The following is a 19,276-nucleotide window of genomic DNA, read 5'->3' on the forward strand; positions in this document are numbered from 1 at the left end:
ACCATTAACTTCCATTATTTGGACACACATATTTCTAAAAATCTTCTGTGTTCCACGAGGGCGAGTAAATGAAGATGATGATGATTTTTGGTGAGCTATCCCTTTATCTAGACATTATATATGTTAACTAACATTAATTCACGCTATATATCCAGCCTCAGTCCAGTAAGTGTTACTGTAGGTGTGCAGTCAGGGCCAAACACACACTTCACTGTCCCTCTTTCAGGGATGATAAAGCGTACCTGAGAATGAAGACAATCTGTTAATTTCAAGCCCTGATCAGCGCATGCTGTGTGTGTGTGTAGTGGCGGTGCCGTTGTTCAGTGTGTGTTCTGCTGCTGTTGATTGGCTCTCTCTGGGTGTTGTGTGCTGCTCAATGCAGATGCTTCACTCCCACATGCAGGGAAACACCTCTCCTCTAGATAATAATTAGCATTCATGCACCAGCTGACCTTCACAGTGATTCATCCATATTCAGTAAACATGGAGAAATTTTTGCTGCTAAAAGCACATTTCTATCATACTGGAGCTGGTGCTATTAAAATGTTAGTCCGTTTGCTGTGCCGTATGCTCTTAAAGTCCCCATGAAAATGGACATTATAACGCTATAAATCATAACAGGAATTATAATCAGGCACTAAAAATACTACTCATTAAAAGTACCAATGGGATCACTCGTGGTCCTAAAGAAGACCCGATTCCTGAGGGGACTTGATTTTTCACCACTCCCTGACTGGATTTAATAGGAGAAACTGCGAAAACGTGCCTAAAACTAGTGATTATCAGTTTAAACTAAAGGTTGGAGTCTGTATAGTGTTCCTTACAACTTACCAAAGATCCAGTGATCCATGCATACTGACATGCAGCAGGAATCGTGTTTCCTGACATTTATATGTGCCTGATTTTGATGCCGGGAAAATGCATAAAACAAATTTTCCTGTGGATGCTTTATATAATTATAAAATTATTTAGGTCTAAATTTGGGTGTTCACTTATATCAATGATTTATATATCGTCATATCGTCCAGCCCTAAAACTTGAATAGTTTTTGTCAGTGTTTATTTAAAAACACCCAATTATGCAGTTATATTTAATTGAGGCTTTTGAAATACAATATATAACAATATTGGGTATGATTTTACCTTAAAATTCAACATAATGACACAAAATCAATAGATATACCTCAGATTTAATCAGATTATACCTCAGATTTATCTTGTGTACACCCTCTATTAGGTGGATAGATCCTGCCTTCCTGTTTCAATAGGAAGTACACCGGTGCAGGAGAGAAAACTGTTCCATTTCGTGGGGTCTTTAGAGATAACAAAGCAACCCTATCTGTAATCGCAGACACACCCAGCGCCCCAGCATCGCTGATAGATCCGTCCCTGCATGCCTCCTTACAGGGAAGCTGCAGCGTGTCAGAGGGAAGAGAGGGATCCAGCTCGTCCCTCACATGCACCTGTTGCACTTCTGATCCGTGAGCACCAGGGGGCGCCACTGTCCCGAGAATCAGCCTCACAAACGCTGATCTGCTGTGATACGCTGCAGCTTTCCTTGCGATCAGGGCTTCTGTGAGCATCTTCATGCCATGCTTTCATTGGTGTGTGTGTGTATGTGTGTTTGCTGTGAAGCGAGAGGCAGTGGCGTGTCCCATTTGTGTTTAGCCATCTCCTGTGACTGTCGTGAGGCCGTGTTGAGTATGCTCTGTGTGTTCAGTCAATACAGCAGCGCATGTTTATCATGTGCAGACTGTCTGTAACTGTCTCTGGGTTGCTTATTTTGTTGTACTAAGACAAATTTGGTCAGATATTAAGAATATAGATTATGCACAAACTGAAACAGAGAGTGCAAAAGCTACAAACTCCAGAGAAGCTCACTTTGAGCCGTGCTTTACTCCATCCACCTGCATTTCATAGTTTTGTCACACCTTTATTTGCCTACCTGGAGGGCAAAACAAGACTTTCCTCCATTGACTGCCACCCATTTTTAACAGGTTCCTAATAAGTACTAATGTAGTAAAACAGTGATATTAAAAGATCAAATTCAGTACATGCCTTATTTATAATGCACAATGCACACTATATACTGACGAGCAGATAATTATTAAGCATTTTTCCATAGAAAACCATTATAAAGAAAACGGTGTTGCATTCAAATTCTGGACTCATCTGCTCGGCTGTATGTAGTCTGAATCATTAATAAGCTGTACACTGAATTTGATCCTTTAATATATCACTTCTAATATCGCTTTATTTGTTTTTCACTTTTAAGCATTTTGGAAAGTCCCACTGTTTTTAGTGATTGAAACACTGCAGCAGGGGCTGTATGTGGATGCATTTTATATGCATTTTGTTTGCATATTTTTGTTTTTCTTCTTTTGAAATTGAAAATTGACAGGCCTGTGCTGCAGTTTAATGGATGATTTGCCCTCCAGTCACGTGACTGAACTATGAATAGGCAGAGTGACTATAATGATAAATCAACACTTCATTGATCTACTCTAATAAATCTGTTTGATCATGAGAACATTCAGTAGGTTGCAGAACTCTACACTTCCTCCTCATTTATTCAAACTAAACTACAAAAATGGCGCATTCATTTTATTTTATTTTATTTTATGGCTATTATTAAAGCTGCAGTCTGTAACTTTTTTGGTTAAAAATGATCCAAAATCAATTTATGAGCAAGTACATAACCAGCCAGTGTTCAAATCTATCTCCGTACCTCCGATTCACAATGGTAAGATTGTAATAATGTTTAATAATAAAATCGGTACTGGTGGGTTTTCACAGGAAATTCAAGCATGCAGCCGTCATTACGTCACGTCTGTAAAGATAAAGAACGAGTTTCAGATAGTAGGCTACAAACATGACAGCAAACATTAGATTCATCCGCACTGAGGAGCCGCACCCATGTAAAGATGATAATTCCGCAAATGACTGCAATTGCAGGTTTCAAACAGAGATGGCGACAAAGAGGCAAAACTTACGGACTGCAGCTTTAAATTCGTTTAAATTGGATTTGGGTCTTTTTTGACCTTTCTAGTTTTATTTTCTTTGCAGTTTTTAAGTAGTTATAATTTTCATCCCTTAACACGGCACCAGAAATTGTTCCATATGTGTGTTATAGCATTTAATATAATAGTATATTTAAGAGATTAGATGTCATCTTAATGACACATGTCCCAAACGATATGTGCAAAACAAACAGTGGTTGGTTGTTGTACATGTCACTCAGACGGCCCCTTCTGTTTGATTGGGCAGGTTTTTAATGACGCAATCCAGTCTAAATCTTATGAAATCAAAAAATGAGACCATCCTGCTGACAGTATGAAAACTGAGGTCATTTTAGCTTTAACTTCATCGTTTTCATACTAATTTATGACTTCGCTCACATTTTCATTCTTTTTCAATGTCTTTTGTTATTTTCTAGCTCATGAAATGTTTGTCTTCAGAATAGTTTCTGACGATAGCCTTGGTCAGAACGTCAGAAACCCAAATGCATCGGCACACGCCTGACCGCGTTCATGTGTCAGCGACGCCTATTCAGCGGCCATCATGCTAATTTTGTTGAATTAATGAGGAGGAAGTCTGATTGATGCTGGTTCCTAAACGCCAGAAAATTATACTTTTAGGCCTACTAGTACACTAAAGTACTTATACTAAGTGCTCCAGTGAGTGTGTAATAAACTGAAGAGTAACAAATGGGCATGTGTGACAAACATTAGCTATGTTTCCATCCAAAATTGTTGCAAATTTAACTTGTGCACAAAATTGGAATATCGCATAAAACATTTGCGAATAAAGCAGCGAATCGAAGAGAATGAAATCGTCACTTCTTGATAAACTAAATATCATTAAGAAAAGTAGGAGAAGCCACTGTAAGTAATAAATTACTTGCGTCTCAGAGCACACAGATGAAACGCAAAAAACGCGTTATCTTGCTTTCGGAGCCTGTGCAGTCGTGTAAGAGATAATTATACCGAACCGTTTTGATGACAAACTTTGGCTCAGGCATTACAGAATGACCAAAACAGCATTTCAGAGATCTGTTCGCTGGTTGGTCCAGTTATGCCGTCCCATCATGCAAAGTTACATGATGTTTATTTTTTTTTGATATGCATCATGAAATTAATTCTTTAAAAGTGTTTCTATTGTAGGTTATGCACATGTTTTGTTATCGGTTAAAAAATAATAAGTTTTTAGTGTACATTTTGAGAATTTATGCACATCTTGGCATTTCCATCCAGCAGTTTTTATATGCGATATCCCAAAATGCACATGAAAATTGATAGATGGAAACATAGCTATTGAGGCTCATGAAAGAGCCGCTCTAGGACTCCAGATGAGCCGGTGAAGTGTCGTTCAGGCCATGTATGAAGTGTGTCCACAGGCCTGGTTACTGGTGTGTTTGCAGTGGTTCTGGTCTGTGTAAGAGTGCGCTTCTGTCCGCTGTTCTGCCCTCTTGCAGCATAAGCAGAGATGTCCGGTTCTGGAGGACCAGCTGGTGGATCTGGTGGTGTACGCCATGGAGCGGTCCGAGACAGAGGAGCAGTTCGACGACGGCGGCACCAGTCAGCTCCTGTGGCAGCACCTCTCCAGCCAACTCATCTTCTTCGTTCTGTTCCAGTTCGCCAGCTTCCCTCACATGGTGCTGTCGCTCCATCAGAAGGTGCAGCGGTGGGGAGGGAAAAACGCTCATATGGGTCCATGTCCCAAATGGTGCCTCCTCTTCAAGGCTACAAGGAGTAGTACCACTTAGACTTAAATCTCAACACAATGTGAAGTGCTTGCCCTGGCCCTTGTTTGGGATAGATAGACGGATTTAAGACTTAAAATATTGTATAATATTTGCATGGATCTTTTGGCCATTGTGGAGCTTGACCTCCTGCTTACGAAATGATTTCATTGTGTGGCAAAGGGATTTGCTAAACATCTTTTGTTTTCTACTGTAGAAAGAAAATCATGCAGGTTTGTTCAAATTTTCATGAGGTTGATTACATTTTCATATCTGGGTGAACCATTGCTTTAAATATATAATTCATTCTTACATGCATTGCAAAATGCTTTTTTTGATGCAAAAGAATAGTAGAGACAACAAACAACTGGGAGAACGGAGGGTGAGAAATGGCCCATGTCATGTGACGTCAGAACACATCTGACAACACACAGTCCAATTATCAAATTAAAACCCTGATATACTTCAAGCTAAATCAACGAACTGGTATGACGTTAATTTAAACAAAATCAGGTCTAAACGATGTTTGTTTCATGAGTTTCATGCTAACGTTTGCCCCAGCTGGTGATGTACCAGGTTGGTGCGCTTTCCTAAAGGGGTCATGAATTTTGATATATAAGAGGTCATCGTACTATAAGAATATCCTGTAAGTTTCAGAACTGGAAACCTCCTTGTTAGTCCAATAAATGCTTGTATTGTCACCAGATCCAGAGAACGACTGATCCTGGAATGAGCCTATAGATAGTGAAACTCCGCCTCCACAGAAGAAATCAACGCCTACTTCATCACTGCATCATTAGCCCCGCCCACTGGTGTGTTAGTGAGATGAGGAGGAGAGAAGAGCGATACAGGACTAAAATAACATTACCTTATTTGTGTTCGGTTCATTTCACTGTGGAAAATCACTGTGTAAATCAATCGCATTTCGACGCAAACAGACTTTTACGACATGAACTTGACAGTAATGCAACAACATGTCAGTAACTGAGTTCATTCTAATGCCTGATCTGATATTAATGATTCATGTACAGTCACATGATCTTTGTCTGTGTGTCAGTAAACCAAACCAGTGACTAAACGCTCAACTTCACCTTGATTCTCTTAGTAGGATGAAAATAATCTGTTATTTAAACTGTGATTAAATTATAAATAGAAAGCGATCAAAGAACGCTCCCTTTACAATCGCTGGAGCTGTCAATCAAACAGAGTTTATCAGTGACTGAGTTCTGGACTCGCGCCAAAACTCCCGTTTTATTCACCAAATCTCTTATTTACATCGTGTTTGCACTGTTAGTTATGATGAAAGCATTCGTTAGTGTGCAGAATGACGAGATCACTGCTTTCATGATCTCAACAACATGTCTGTGATCGACTGCAGTGTTCATCACTGCAACCTTTCATGCCACGATCTCAATATAATGCAGCACTTTTTAACGATTAGTGAACCTTGAGAGCTGTAATAGTAAAAACATGCTAAAAGTTTTCGAGAGAGTAATACTCAGCTATTTCATATGCAAAGATGTCAGCCAATCACAGCAGTGGGCGTTTACACTGAAGTCTCACAGAGACACGCCCCTTAAAACAGAGCACTCAAATCAGAGGCTAAAATCAGGGTAGGAAAAATTCCTTTTATTTCTAAATTATGACAATTTTTGTTGTAAAAAGCATACTAACATTATAAGTGCACTCCTGGAAACATTATAAAACAACGCAGTTCATGACCCCTTTAATATGCTTTCTTAAATACTGTTTTGTCAGTTTGCTTGTGTGTTTTGTTACTGAGAGGAAAGAGTGTAGCACATAATTACACATTCATCGGCGCGGGTGACAACAGGGTGTTCGTATTTCGAATGTCTTTACCCCAAAGCAGAGAACGAAAAAAGCTTGCTGTCAGTATATCGGGGCCTTTAGAGTTAGATCAAAGAAGTATATGTGAAATTTACATTTCACTCCATCCTTACATCCATCAACGAAACTACCATCCATTGTAATAAATGTCAGATCTCATGTACAGGTTAGAGTGATCGAAAGTCCACAAAAGTGCACCATTTGGGACAGAACCACACAAAAGCACACATGGGGAAGACCTTCTTCCTGTGTTTCTTATATTTGTGTTCCTCTTCTTCTGAACAGCTGGCCGGTCGGGGTTTGATCAAGGGACGGGATCACCTGATGTGGGTACTGCTGCAGTTCATCTCCGGCAGCATTCAGAAGAACGCTTTGGCTGACTTCCTGCCCGTCATGAAGCTGTTTGACCTGCTTTATCCTGAGAAAGAGGTGAATGGCTCTGCTGCTGCTTCTGTTTCAGCAGGCACTCATTAATTCATAATGTGACGGTCTAAACATGCTGTTGGATAAGGTCATCTGATCAAGACTTCATTTAATCTTGTCCGCTCTGCTAGCGGGTTACACCTCTATTATTCAGTCGGTCATTAGTAATCACTTAGCAGGTGCTTTGACTCACAGTGTATTTAGTACAGGCTTCAGTGCTTGGCTCTGGGACACAGTGGGTGACATGTGCATGAAGGGTTTGAACCTGCGACCCTATAGTCCAGATCTTTGGCTGTACAACCCCATTCATCATCTCAGCCTTAATACGCCTGTTCCCTGACTGATGCATATCACACACACAACTGGAAAGCACTTGTAAAAATCACAATGCCACTTTTACGAATGGTATTTCAATGCAAAATGTTGAAAGTCTTAAAGGATTAGTTCACTTTCAAATAAAAATTTCCTGATAATTTACTCTCCTCCATGTCATCCAAGATGTTCATGTCTGTCTTTCTTCAGTCGAAAAGAAATGAAGGTTTTTGATGAAAACATTCCAGGATTTTTCTCCTTATAGTGGACTTCACTGGACACCAAACGGTTGAAGGTCCAAATGTCAGTTTCAGTGCAGCTTCAAAGAGCTCTACATGATCCCAGACGAGGAATAAGAGTCTCATCTAGAGAACCCATCGGACATTTTCGAAAAAAAATATAACTGTATATGCTTTATAAACACAAATGATTGCCTTGCGAGTGCTTAAAAAACGTAATTTCTTTTCGACTGAAGAAAGAAAGACATGAACATCTTGGATGACATGGGAAGTGAGTAAATTATCAGGAAATTTTTATTTGAAAGTGAACTAATCCTTTAAGCCGTGTTCAGACTGTCAGTCCAAATCTGATTTTTGTGCATAACCAATTGAAATCTGATCATATTTAGCAAGTGTAAACGTCAAAAAATAACACGATTTTTACAAATCCGTTTCTAGCTACAGTCATGTGGTTTTAAATCCTTTTCAAATGACATTTCTGGAAATCTGTTTCATTCTGAATGCTCTGATTGGATTTCAAATAGCCTCACTTGGCAGACTCCTACCTTTCTGCTGCCTCATATGATTGCCGTTAAGGCCCGTTCACACCAAGAACCATAACTATTGTGATAACTATATTTGCGTCCACACCAACGAACGATAATAGTCTTTTTAGTCTAAGCTCACTCACTGCGGTTTAAAAGTAGTGAAAAGGGATGTAGATGACCTGCTGCTGCTTTACGTTACGTTACTTTCTTCTTACTTAAAGGATAGACGTTCTGTAGTACAATTGGGAAATTATTTCTCAGATTCTTCAGTCTGTGTTTGTGGGGGTACCACAGGGGTCAGTTCTGGGGCCCATATTGTTTTCTTTGTACATGTTACCACTCGGCCTTATTTGACAAAAATTTAATGTTGCATATCACTGATATGCAGATGACTGTATCTTCCTCTGAAGGCAGAAGGCGGCACTGCATTAAATGTTCTGACAAAATGTATTACAACTTAATGAATCTAAAACAGAATGCTTAATATGCCTAAAGCAGATCTGTGCCTTGAATATTTAAATGAACTGTCATTACGTTCTGCTCAAACACGCCTCTTTTCTGCGTAAAATTAGGATCATTACAGTTTGAGCTTTATTCACAAAACTGCATTTTACATCACACTACTTCTGCCGCTTGAAAGCAGGTGGTAAATGAAGAGTTATATAAAAGGGACGTTTGTGTGCACTTTCTAGTGATCATGAGAGCAATAAATGTTGATCGGTTATGGAGAATAGCGCAATAAGCGCCCATTTATCCAGATGTGTGGTGTAGTAAAAGCCACGTTCATCATGTTGAGATCCAAACTGTGAAGTGCAAATAGTGTTTAGCACACATTTTGTGTTTGTCCCATTGCCTGATCTGTATAATTCAGGCACTAAAGCAACGCAGGCAGCGAGTGCAAATAAACTGCACTTTCAGCTCATATTTTTAGTAAATTCCCACCTGAATGTTTTAAAGGTACCATATAGTCAGCAGAGAGGCTACCACAGGAGAACATTATCAGCCATCTGTCATTAGCGCCGCCAATATTAGCTCGCTAAAATGGTCTTCTAGGCAGTTGGTGTGATGTTTGCACACAGTATCGGCTATTTAAACCATTAGAGTTGTTAGCTTTACGCTGATCCGTGTGCGAACCCCAGCAGGACAGCTGATGAAAGACAAGCTGCTGGCTCCGTCTGCTGGGCTGCTGTTTTCCAGCCATTTGCCCACAGCATCTGTGAATGACAGATGTGCTGCGACTGCCCAGCAGACATTAGTTTAACTAAAGGATGTAACGAGCACAAGGCAATTAGATGCTTGGCCAGAGGAAAGCATTAAAGATTTCTCCATCAAACAAGCTGAGGAGTCTGAGTGTAATGACAGACTTCAGATCCCTTCAAATCCTGCTGTTAGTTCCTGTATAACGGCAGCTCACGAACCACTGAAGGACGTTCACGACCCCTTTGATGCGTATCGTACATGAAAACGGCAAGAGGTTTGTTCTTTCAAAATGCAATGCAATTTGATCTTATTGTACGAGTGAATGCGTTGTTATCATTCCTTTCAGAAATAATGTTCTACCTAACTTTCCAGACTGATACATAAACACTTTCAAGGGGGAGCCATTTGCTCGACTGAAAACTGAAATCATAGACAATTACCAAGCACAAGTCTAATCACTAATGCACTTACTTGGGGAGCATGATTGTTAAAAGTATCATGTTATTCCTGTTGCATTACTGATAATGAACGTTTTTTGATGCGTCTTTACTTTGTGTATGGCTCGCAAAGAGAGAAGCCTCATTAAAGATCTTCTGAAGTCTGACATTTATTATGTTATTTGCTGAAAATCTTCTCTTCTTTACACTCAAATGATCATGCAATGCTCCAGACTAACATTCGAGAGCAGTAGCACCTTCTACAGATGGTGGCGCCAGCACCTGATTTGGTAGCACTGGGGGGATTTGTAATCATAAACTTAATTAAATCATAAAATTACTATTATTTTGCATTGATAAGTGCAGTTACTATAATTTTACATGTTTGTTTATTGGAAATTTGATTAAAGCACTGAGCTTGAATTGAGATGCAGATGAAATTAACTTTTATTAACAACAGTAACGTGCAAAAACCTCATTTTTAGAATGTAAATGTAAAAAGTCTACTCTTATTAAATGTACCAATTTTCTTCTATATAATCATACTGACTAGTTCAGTGATTATAAAGTAAGTGATTTTTACTTGCTTTTTGTGTAATTCAGTCACAATGTGAAGAAAAGTTTTTGTTTTTCATGAGACTTCCTACTTTTTCCATATATTAGCGAATATGTAAATCAGTGCTGCCATCTACTGGTTATAATGGTAATACATGTCTTTTTTTTTTTTGCCACAAAGTTTGTTTTTCTACATCTTTAAACTTTTAGTTTTACAAATCATCACATTAAAAATAACATTAAAATTGGATCATGTTTAGAGCTTTGAAGTGCTGGGAAAAGTGTGAAGCACTTGAATGTCACTGTCAAAAGGTTGTACGAACCCTAAAATGAAAAATGTAAAAACATTCGACTATTTATGCCACAATACCATGGTTACAGTTAGTGTTACAACATTAAATCCATGGTGAATGTTGGTGATTTGTGGATTGAAAAGCCTTCTGTATCTTCGTTCATGGCACAATGTCTCTCCTGGTTTCCACATCAGCACTGTTTCATCTGATATGGTTTATAACTGAGAAATCGGTGCTGAATTTGAATGCCTCTCATTAGATATCGCAGCGATGTTGTGCGACCTCTAACTAAATTTAGTCACACCGGCAGGAAAAAAGTTCGCAAAATGTGACAATTTGGTCACAGTTTTGAGCCCTTGATGCATACGAAAAGTCTTTGTTTTTAGAATAAAGAGAAGAAAGAGATTGTGTAGATTCTTCACTTGCTCTTGCATGCGTCTTGGCAGCATTTTAAAATGGCTTTATTTTTGTGTGCAGTGCATTCCAGTGCCGGACATCAATAAGCCCCAATCCACTCACGCCTTCGCAATGACCTGCATTTGGATTCACCTGAACCGCAAAGCTCAGAACGAACTCCAGATCCCCATCCCACACTCGCTCAAGCTGCACCATGAGTAAGACGCTCACATCCACACACACGCTCCATATGGACTGACTGCCCAACCACACACCTGCTTCATTTTCTCTCCGTGTTCAGGTTTCTTCAGCAGAGTCTGCGCAATAAGAGTCTACCCATGACCGACTATAAGATCGCTCTGCTCTGTAACGCCTACTCCACGAACTCAGAGTGCTTCACGCTGCCCATGGGCGTCCTGGTGGAGACCATCTACGGTAACGGCAGCATGCGCATCACTCTGCCCGGCACCAACTGCATGGCGTCCGGCTCGGTCACGCCTTTACCCATGAACCTGCTGGACTCCCTCACTGTCCATGCCAAGATGAGGTGAGATTTTCTGTGTCCCATAGATAAATGCAGATATATGCATGTGTAATGTGTTGTAGTTAAGTGCCACACTCTCTTCTGTTCTTCCCATCAGCTTGATCCACAGCATTGCAACCCGTGTCATTAAGCTGGCTCACGCCAAGTCTAGCCTTGCCCTGGCGCCCGCATTAGTGGAGACGTACAGCCGACTGCTGGTCTACATGGAGATCGAGTCCCTCGGCATTAAGGGCTTCATCAGTGAGTCTGACGTCCCTGCTGTTTTTGATTTTCTGTCCTTGTCAGTGTATGTGACTGTGTGTTTCTCCGACCCTCCACTAGGTCAGCTTCTGCCGAACGTGTTCAAGTCGCACGCGTGGGGGATTCTGCACACGCTGCTGGAGATGTTCAGTTATCGCATGCACCACATTCAGCCTCATTACCGCGTGCAGCTCCTGTCACACCTTCATTCGCTCGCCGCTGTTCCACAGACCAATCAGAACCAGCTGCACCTCTGGTTAGACTCCGCCCACACTAACACAAACACTACTTCATGCTTCGAGTTAAAGGGATAGTTCACCCAAAAATTATAATCTGTCCTCATTTACTCACCCTCAAGTTGTTCCAAGTCTTTCTTTCTTCTGTTGAACACAAAAGAATGAAGAGTTGATTACTTCCATATTAGGCAAAAATCCCTTTAATGAATGAAACACTGTTGAATGAGAAGAGTGGACAGTAGTTATCACAGAGTACTTATGGTGACTAACCTGTGCGTCTCACGGTGTGTGTTTGTGTGTTTGAGCAGCGTCGAGAGCACCGCTCTGAGGCTGATCACGGCTCTGGGGAGTTCAGAGGTTCAGCCGCAATTCACGCGCTTCCTCAACGACCCTAAAACTGTGCTGTCTGCCGAGTCCGAGGAGCTGAACAGAGCGCTGATCCTCACGCTGGCTCGAGCCACACACGTCACAGGTATTTCACACCAGTAAAACACTGTATTCATGATACATTCGTGATTCGTTTGTCACTTAGCAGTTGATGTGCAGGGGTCATTCTGTAATTTAGGGTATATTTCATGTCCAGTGATAATTATTTATATATACACTACTGTTTAAAAGTTTGGGGTCAGTAAGATTTTTTTAATGTTTTAAAAGAAGTATCTTCTGCTCACCAAGCCTGCATTTATTTGATTTAAAATACAAACAAAAACAGTAATATTGTGAAATATTATTATAATGTAAATCAGCTGTTTTCTATGTGAATATATAGTAAAGTGTAATTTATATCCTGTGATGCAAAGCTGAATTTTCAGCATCATTACTCCAGTCTTCAGTGTCACATGATCCTACAGAAATCATTCTGATATGATGATTTGATGCTCAAGAAACATTCATTATTATTATCAATGTTGAAAACGGTTGTGTACAATTTTTTTCAAAATTCCTTGATGAATAGAAAGTTCAAAAGAACAGCATTTATTTAAAATAGAATATTTTCTAACATTATAATTGTCTTTACTGTTACTTTTGATCAGTTTAACTCATCCTAGATGAATAAATCTATTGCTTAATTTTATTTCTATCCCCCAAAAATAAAAATAAAATTCTTACTGACCCCAAACTTTTGAACGGTAGTGTTTAATGTTACAAAAGATTTAGATTTCAGACAAATGCTGTTCTTTTGAACTTTCTATTCATCATAGCATCAGGAAATAAACATGTAAATAACTGTTTTCAACACTGATAATAATCATAAATGTTTCCTGAGCAGCAAATCATCATATTAGAATGATTTCTGAAGGATCATGTGACACTGAAGACTGGAGTAATGATGCTGAAAATTCAGCTTTGATCACAGGAATAAATTACACTTTACTATATATTCACATAGAAAACAGCTGATTTACACTGGAATAATATTTCACAATATTACTGTTTTTGTTTGTATTTTAAATCAAATAAATGCAGGCTTGGTGAGCAGAAGATACTTCTTTTAAAACATTAAAAAATCTTACTGACCCCAAACTTTTGAATGGTAGTGTATATATTTTATTTTCTTCAGAAATATCATATTTTATTCATTAAGCGAATGCATAATCTCACAACATTTTATGCACTTTTTTTCAGTTTGCATGAAATTGCTTTTATGTCCCATAAATTACAGTTTTTTCAATGTCCACTTTTTGAAATTTGAAGCGAGTTCAAAATAATGAATACAAAATGTTAAAATCAAGATTATCTGTATTAAATTTATTTATTCAAACTAAATACTTTAGAAAAATGAATTGAGTTTAAATTAAAATTTCTTTCAAGTAAAATAAATATTTCATTTTATTAATGTCATCACCTTCCTGAAAACCAAAAAATGGTTTATCCCAAAACCATGTGACCAGCATCATGTGATGTAACTTTGTTCTGCGGCAGATATTTGATGGTAAATATCCTCCCAAGGAGTATATTAATTGCCCATAAACTATTTTGGGTACATTGTTATAGTTTGCAATATTTTTATGATTTTAATTCAAATTATCCTGCCATTGAAATTAAGAGGCAAAATGGTGAAATTGTCAACTAAGTTTTGACTGATTTTTTTACATTTTAAATATCCAGACTGCTGCTTCAGGGTATAGTTTACATCCACATGGACTGGAGTTTTGCATGACATTCTTAAAACTATCAAAATTATATTCAAGCTGGATTTATGATAAACACATTCTTATCCTTAGTAACAGTTGACAAACTCACCAGAGAAAACATCTTCTTTCTTTTTTTTTTGTAATATCAAAATTGTGTTTAGTGATCAAGCTTGGCAACTAGCAGACTGATAGAAATATATAAACTGAAACCAATAAAAAAAATGCACATTGTTTTACTTTTTTTGCTGATGTGAAATGTACTCTAAATATAATGACTCGCAGACATTTAGTTTCACTATAAATATTTAAATACAGAGCTATTTGTTTCCATTGTGCAGGCAAAATATTTAATAAATTCTCAAAATGTGTTTATTCCTGAATAATGTGCTAACGCCTCTCATCTGTGTGCGGTGCAGATTTCTTCACCGGCTCGGACTCTATTCAGGGCACCTGGTGTAAGGACATCCTTCAGACCATCATGAACTTCACACCTCACAACTGGGCCTCTCACACACTCAGCTGTTTCCCTGCTCCACTGCAGGTACTCACACAAATGTTTCTTTATTTTAACTAATCAGTCTTGAACCCACAGCTCTAACAGCTCATTCGCTGAATCTTCAGAGCTCTTACTTCATTGACTCACTCACCGAACAGTTCATTGCCCACTTGAAATTAACTGACTGCTGTTTCGAGTGAACTTAAAGGTGAAATAAGCAATTTATGAGAGACACTGTTGATATTTAAAAACAACCCAAACAAACACAGCCCTCCCTTTATTGCTCCAACATCACACAGCATCCTCCGGTATTGCCGGATTATAGTATTAAAATTGGCTGCATTTTATTTTATACAGTGTTTCTCATGATTTTAGGCTGTGTTTACTCATAGAAGCTGTTTGTCTATACACTAGTGCAGTTCTAGTACATGTTTAGGATGACTGTGAAAGTTTTAAACACACTGGTTGACATCACTCTATCTCAAGATGTCTACACTGGGGTAGATGAATTCTTCATCTTAAGTGTTATGATGCTGTGTTTGTAATTAATGTCTGTAACGGTAGGAAATAGTGCTTGAATTTGTGATTTGCAGTACAGTAGAGATTTTCTCTCAAATATTACAAGCACACACACATTTTTTTTAAAATACACACATATAAACCACACTCTGACACCCATACCAACACACCCACACAATTATAGCTGCAGAATCAGTATGCAGAAGCAGAAAACAATAATAAAGTGAGTAAATTCTTTTTAGGCCAAACCTGAGAAAATGGCACCATCTGGTAAAACATAGTACAAATATACATTTTGAAGCCTTGCCAACAGAATGAAGGCCTGTTAACTAAGATTGCACCATTTTATAGTTCAATGGCAGTGGGATTAAAAATTGCATTTTTATTGGGTTTCAATGGGGGACATTTTTGTCCTTAAGGTCGTGAGATGAGCTGTTTTGTGTTACTACTGTAAAATAGATTTTTTAAAGGAAATGAGGGTGATAAAAATACACACATGTGTAAAAATGTATGCAGTTGACATTAACACAGGCAAAATAAAAAAAATAAAAAAATGTCCATTAGATCGCACAAGGGTTAAACTCAGAAAGTCAAAATATCAAAGTTGTTGTTGTATGGATGCTGATAAAATTAAATTGTTATAGTTATCTTTATACTCTGCCTGCCCTCTAACATTCAACTAAGTCTTAGTCGACGAGAAGAGGATTAGTCAACCAAATCTTAATTAGTTGGGGAGTCGCAGAAAAAAACCTCCACAGGAATTGCTGAAGCCATGCAGTCCGTGACGAACAGATTTGTTAACACGGCTGGTTCATGTGGTAATTATGTCGGAAAGGAAATTCAGACGTTCGCCTTTCATTCATCGACATCAGACATGGTTATTAGGTGCATATCCCAGTGTTTGTGCCGAGTGTGGAAGCTAAATTAATACAGCGACATGTTTAACTCAAAGCATTTTCCATTGCCCACAGTATATATTTAAGTAATTAAATTAATATCATAAACATGTGACCAGTCGACTAATGGCTTAAATGAACAACTGCTCCGCCTTACTTTCAAGTTATAGTTCTTGGAGTGAACGGGCCTTTAATCAGATTAATAATAACTTCACTCCTCTCTTGTGTTCATCTTCCAGGCCTTCTTCAAGCAGAATAATGTTCCTCAGGAGAGCCGCTTTAACCTGAAGAAGAACGTGGAGGAGGAGTACAGGAAGTGGAAATCTATGACCAATGAGAATGACATCATCACACACTTCTCCATGCAGGGCTCGCCACCCCTCTTCCTGTGTCTGCTGTGGAAGATGCTTCTGGAGACGGACCACATCAACCAGATCGGATTCAGGTGCGACACATTCACCTCTCTTTGTAGAGTACGCTTCATCTATCCATTTATATTTATGCATTTAGCAGATGCTTTTATCCAAAGGGGGCGTATAAGCAAATCATCACTATTCGCAGTATACAGTGCCATGTTTGTTACTAGAGCTAGATTAGGAAACAAACAAGCTAGAGTGTGTTGTGGTGGATAAGATGTGTGTTCAATTGCTTCTTAAAAGCTGTGATGGTCTCAGAGCTTCGGGTGGAGGTTGTTGGCTCTTTCCACCACAGAGGAACAGAGAAGGTGAAGGGTCTGGAAAGTGTCTCATTCAGTGATTGTAGTTGGTGGGAAGGAACGTACACATGTGGGTGAGAATTGAGGTAGGAAGGTGCTGCTCCAATGGTAGGGACTACAACGAGCTTCTTCCCAGGATAGTGACATCACAAACCTCAAAATTTACATAACCCCCGCCCCCAAGAACATGCAAGAAGGGGGCGGGGCCATGTTGGGCTGCTTTAAAGAAGAGGAAGAGTTGTTGTAGTCGAGTGTTGTTGACATGCCGTCATTTTACGCCGGACTGCTTCAAAAACGAGGGTCAATTCAACACAAAAGATGAACATGACGGCACATGCTAGTGGATGAGTTGAATCAACTCCACAGCAACTACATCAATTTATCCACTAACCATTCAGAAACGTCTAAAAGTTGTAACTTCTTCCTGAGTCTCTCCATCAGTGTCGACTCCGGTTTGAACAATGTAAGGCTGAACACTTTCCTCATTTTGGCTGCGTGAGATTCTCCAGCTTTGTTGTTGTTGAGCTGTTAAAGCTCCGCCCTCTTCTGGAAAGGGGGCGGGAACAACAGCTCATTTGCATTTAAAGGGACACACACAAAAACGGCGTGTTTTTGCTCACACCCACATAGGGGCAAACATATTTAAGTATCTAAACTTCCATAAGGATTGTAAAACTCAAAGCGGTTTACTATCGTACAGTCATATCGGTATTTATACGGCACAAAAACATGTGCTTCTCAGTTAGTGTGGAGCATTAAACCTGACCAAACAAATCTACAATAAACACAACTTATAAAACTAATGGTATTTAGTGTTCTTGGACCTTTGGCTGGTGTTTGTGTTCACGTATCATCTGACGATAGTTTCAGATCACTCTTTACAAACACAACAAGAGTCCTGTGTCCACAGCGCTGATCTGTCTCTCTTTGAATGGCTGTTATTAATGTGTTGTGCATCATTTGAAGTGTGTGTGTGTGTGTGTGTGTGTGTGTGTGTGTGTGTGTGTGTGTGTGTGTGTGTGTGTGTGTGTGTGTGTGTGTGTGTGTGTGTGTGGTCTGCTCTGCAGCTGCTCTCGGCTGTATAAAGCCTGCTTGTGCTGGGCTGAATGCAGCGGTCCTGTGTGATCCACTTTATTCACCAGTCACGAGCGCTGCCTCATTACACCGTCACAGCAGAGGCCACAGATGTGTTAGAAGGGCTTTCTGACAGTTCTGCCTCTTTCTCAGACCAATCGGAGTCTGCGAGATACACTAGCAGCGTGATATTTTAACCGCTGGACACATTCAGCTGAATGTTCAGACTGTCAGATGGCAGTAAACACAGACTCGGCATTCAAATGCTAGTTTCAGAAGAACGCTGGGCTGAGTGAATGCTTATGTAATCGCTCATTCTTATTCTCCTGGCGGTTTGTTCTGTCCCCTGAACCAATGTTCCCCTTGTGCTATGTTGAAAATCCATTACTTAATTTGGTGTTTTGGGTCAAAAATGATGGTCCCTTTTAAATTACTTGTACATCTCTGGTTATCTCCAAATATTGGATTCAATATTTTTGTCAACTTTGTCAAACCTGGAGCCAGTTGCATAAACTTAGCCACTATGTTAAGACTGTGTCTTAAAAACTAGTTTGATCAACTAGCAGTTAACCAATGGTTAATTAGTCTTACTTTTCCAATTCAAATTATACCAAAATACACTTTTAGGTAACTTACTTTAAAAAGTAATGACCATATAGATTAGTTTTAAGACTAGTCTAAGCAGTTTATGCAACTGGCCATTGTTTGTGCTAATTGAAAGACAACGAGTTGACAAAAGCGATTGAATACAATATTTGGCATTAACATAGCATAACGAGATAAGATTCACTAGAATTTTTGGGGAAAAGAAAATCCTCTCTGGGTCAAAATGATGAAAACACAACATCAGGGTTGAGGCAGGATTTAGTTTTTGAACTCCCTCTTTCTGACCCTAAATTAAACTGATACTGTCCCTTTAAGACTGCCGTATGTAAATGACCTCGCTTATGATTCAGCGTCCCTGCTGAGTTGCTGAATGTTGAATAGATGTCATGTAATTTTGCTTTTCATGTTATAATGGCTTAAAAGTATAATAATCAAGGCATGTTGTGAGCTTTCCATGAAATCGACACAAAAACAAATAATATTTAATAATTTTCACCAGTGTAACAAAGCATAGTTATAACAATAATTACTAACATATTTTACTACAACATTGTAGTATATGTCGGGATTTCAGTGAACATGTACACTACCATTTAAAAGTTTTGAGTCTTTTTTCTGTTTGTTTTTTTTGTTTGTTTTTTGTTATTGAAATAAATGTATACTTTTCTATTCAAAAATATGAAGCTGTTTTTAACATTGATAATAATCATAAATGTTTCTTGAGCAGCAAATCATCATATCGGAATGATTTCTGAAGGATCATGTGACACTGAAGACTGGAGTAATGATGCTGAAAATTCAGCTTTGATCACAGGAATAAATTACACTTTACTATATATTCACAT

At 38.9% G+C, this 19,276-nt stretch overlaps 1 protein-coding gene across 2 annotated transcripts in view; it reads left to right on the forward strand.

The window, feature by feature from the left end:
- Window positions 1-19,276, forward strand: part of med23 (mediator complex subunit 23) — a 52,578-nt gene that overhangs the window by 12,448 nt on the left and 20,854 nt on the right. For both annotated transcript variants that reach the window (XM_067384931.1, XM_067384932.1), the window contains 9 exons: window positions 4,474-4,674; window positions 6,874-7,017; window positions 11,052-11,188; window positions 11,272-11,517; window positions 11,612-11,754; window positions 11,836-12,010; window positions 12,299-12,462; window positions 14,542-14,666; window positions 16,276-16,481. In XM_067384931.1, coding sequence (XP_067241032.1) covers window positions 4,474-4,674; window positions 6,874-7,017; window positions 11,052-11,188; window positions 11,272-11,517; window positions 11,612-11,754; window positions 11,836-12,010; window positions 12,299-12,462; window positions 14,542-14,666; window positions 16,276-16,481 — 1,541 coding nt within the window. The remainder of the gene's footprint in view (window positions 1-4,473; window positions 4,675-6,873; window positions 7,018-11,051; window positions 11,189-11,271; window positions 11,518-11,611; window positions 11,755-11,835; window positions 12,011-12,298; window positions 12,463-14,541; window positions 14,667-16,275; window positions 16,482-19,276) is intronic.

Source organism: Chanodichthys erythropterus, chromosome 4 (genome assembly GCF_024489055.1).
Source record: "Chanodichthys erythropterus isolate Z2021 chromosome 4, ASM2448905v1, whole genome shotgun sequence".
Taxonomy (NCBI): Eukaryota; Metazoa; Chordata; class Actinopteri; order Cypriniformes; family Xenocyprididae; genus Chanodichthys; species Chanodichthys erythropterus.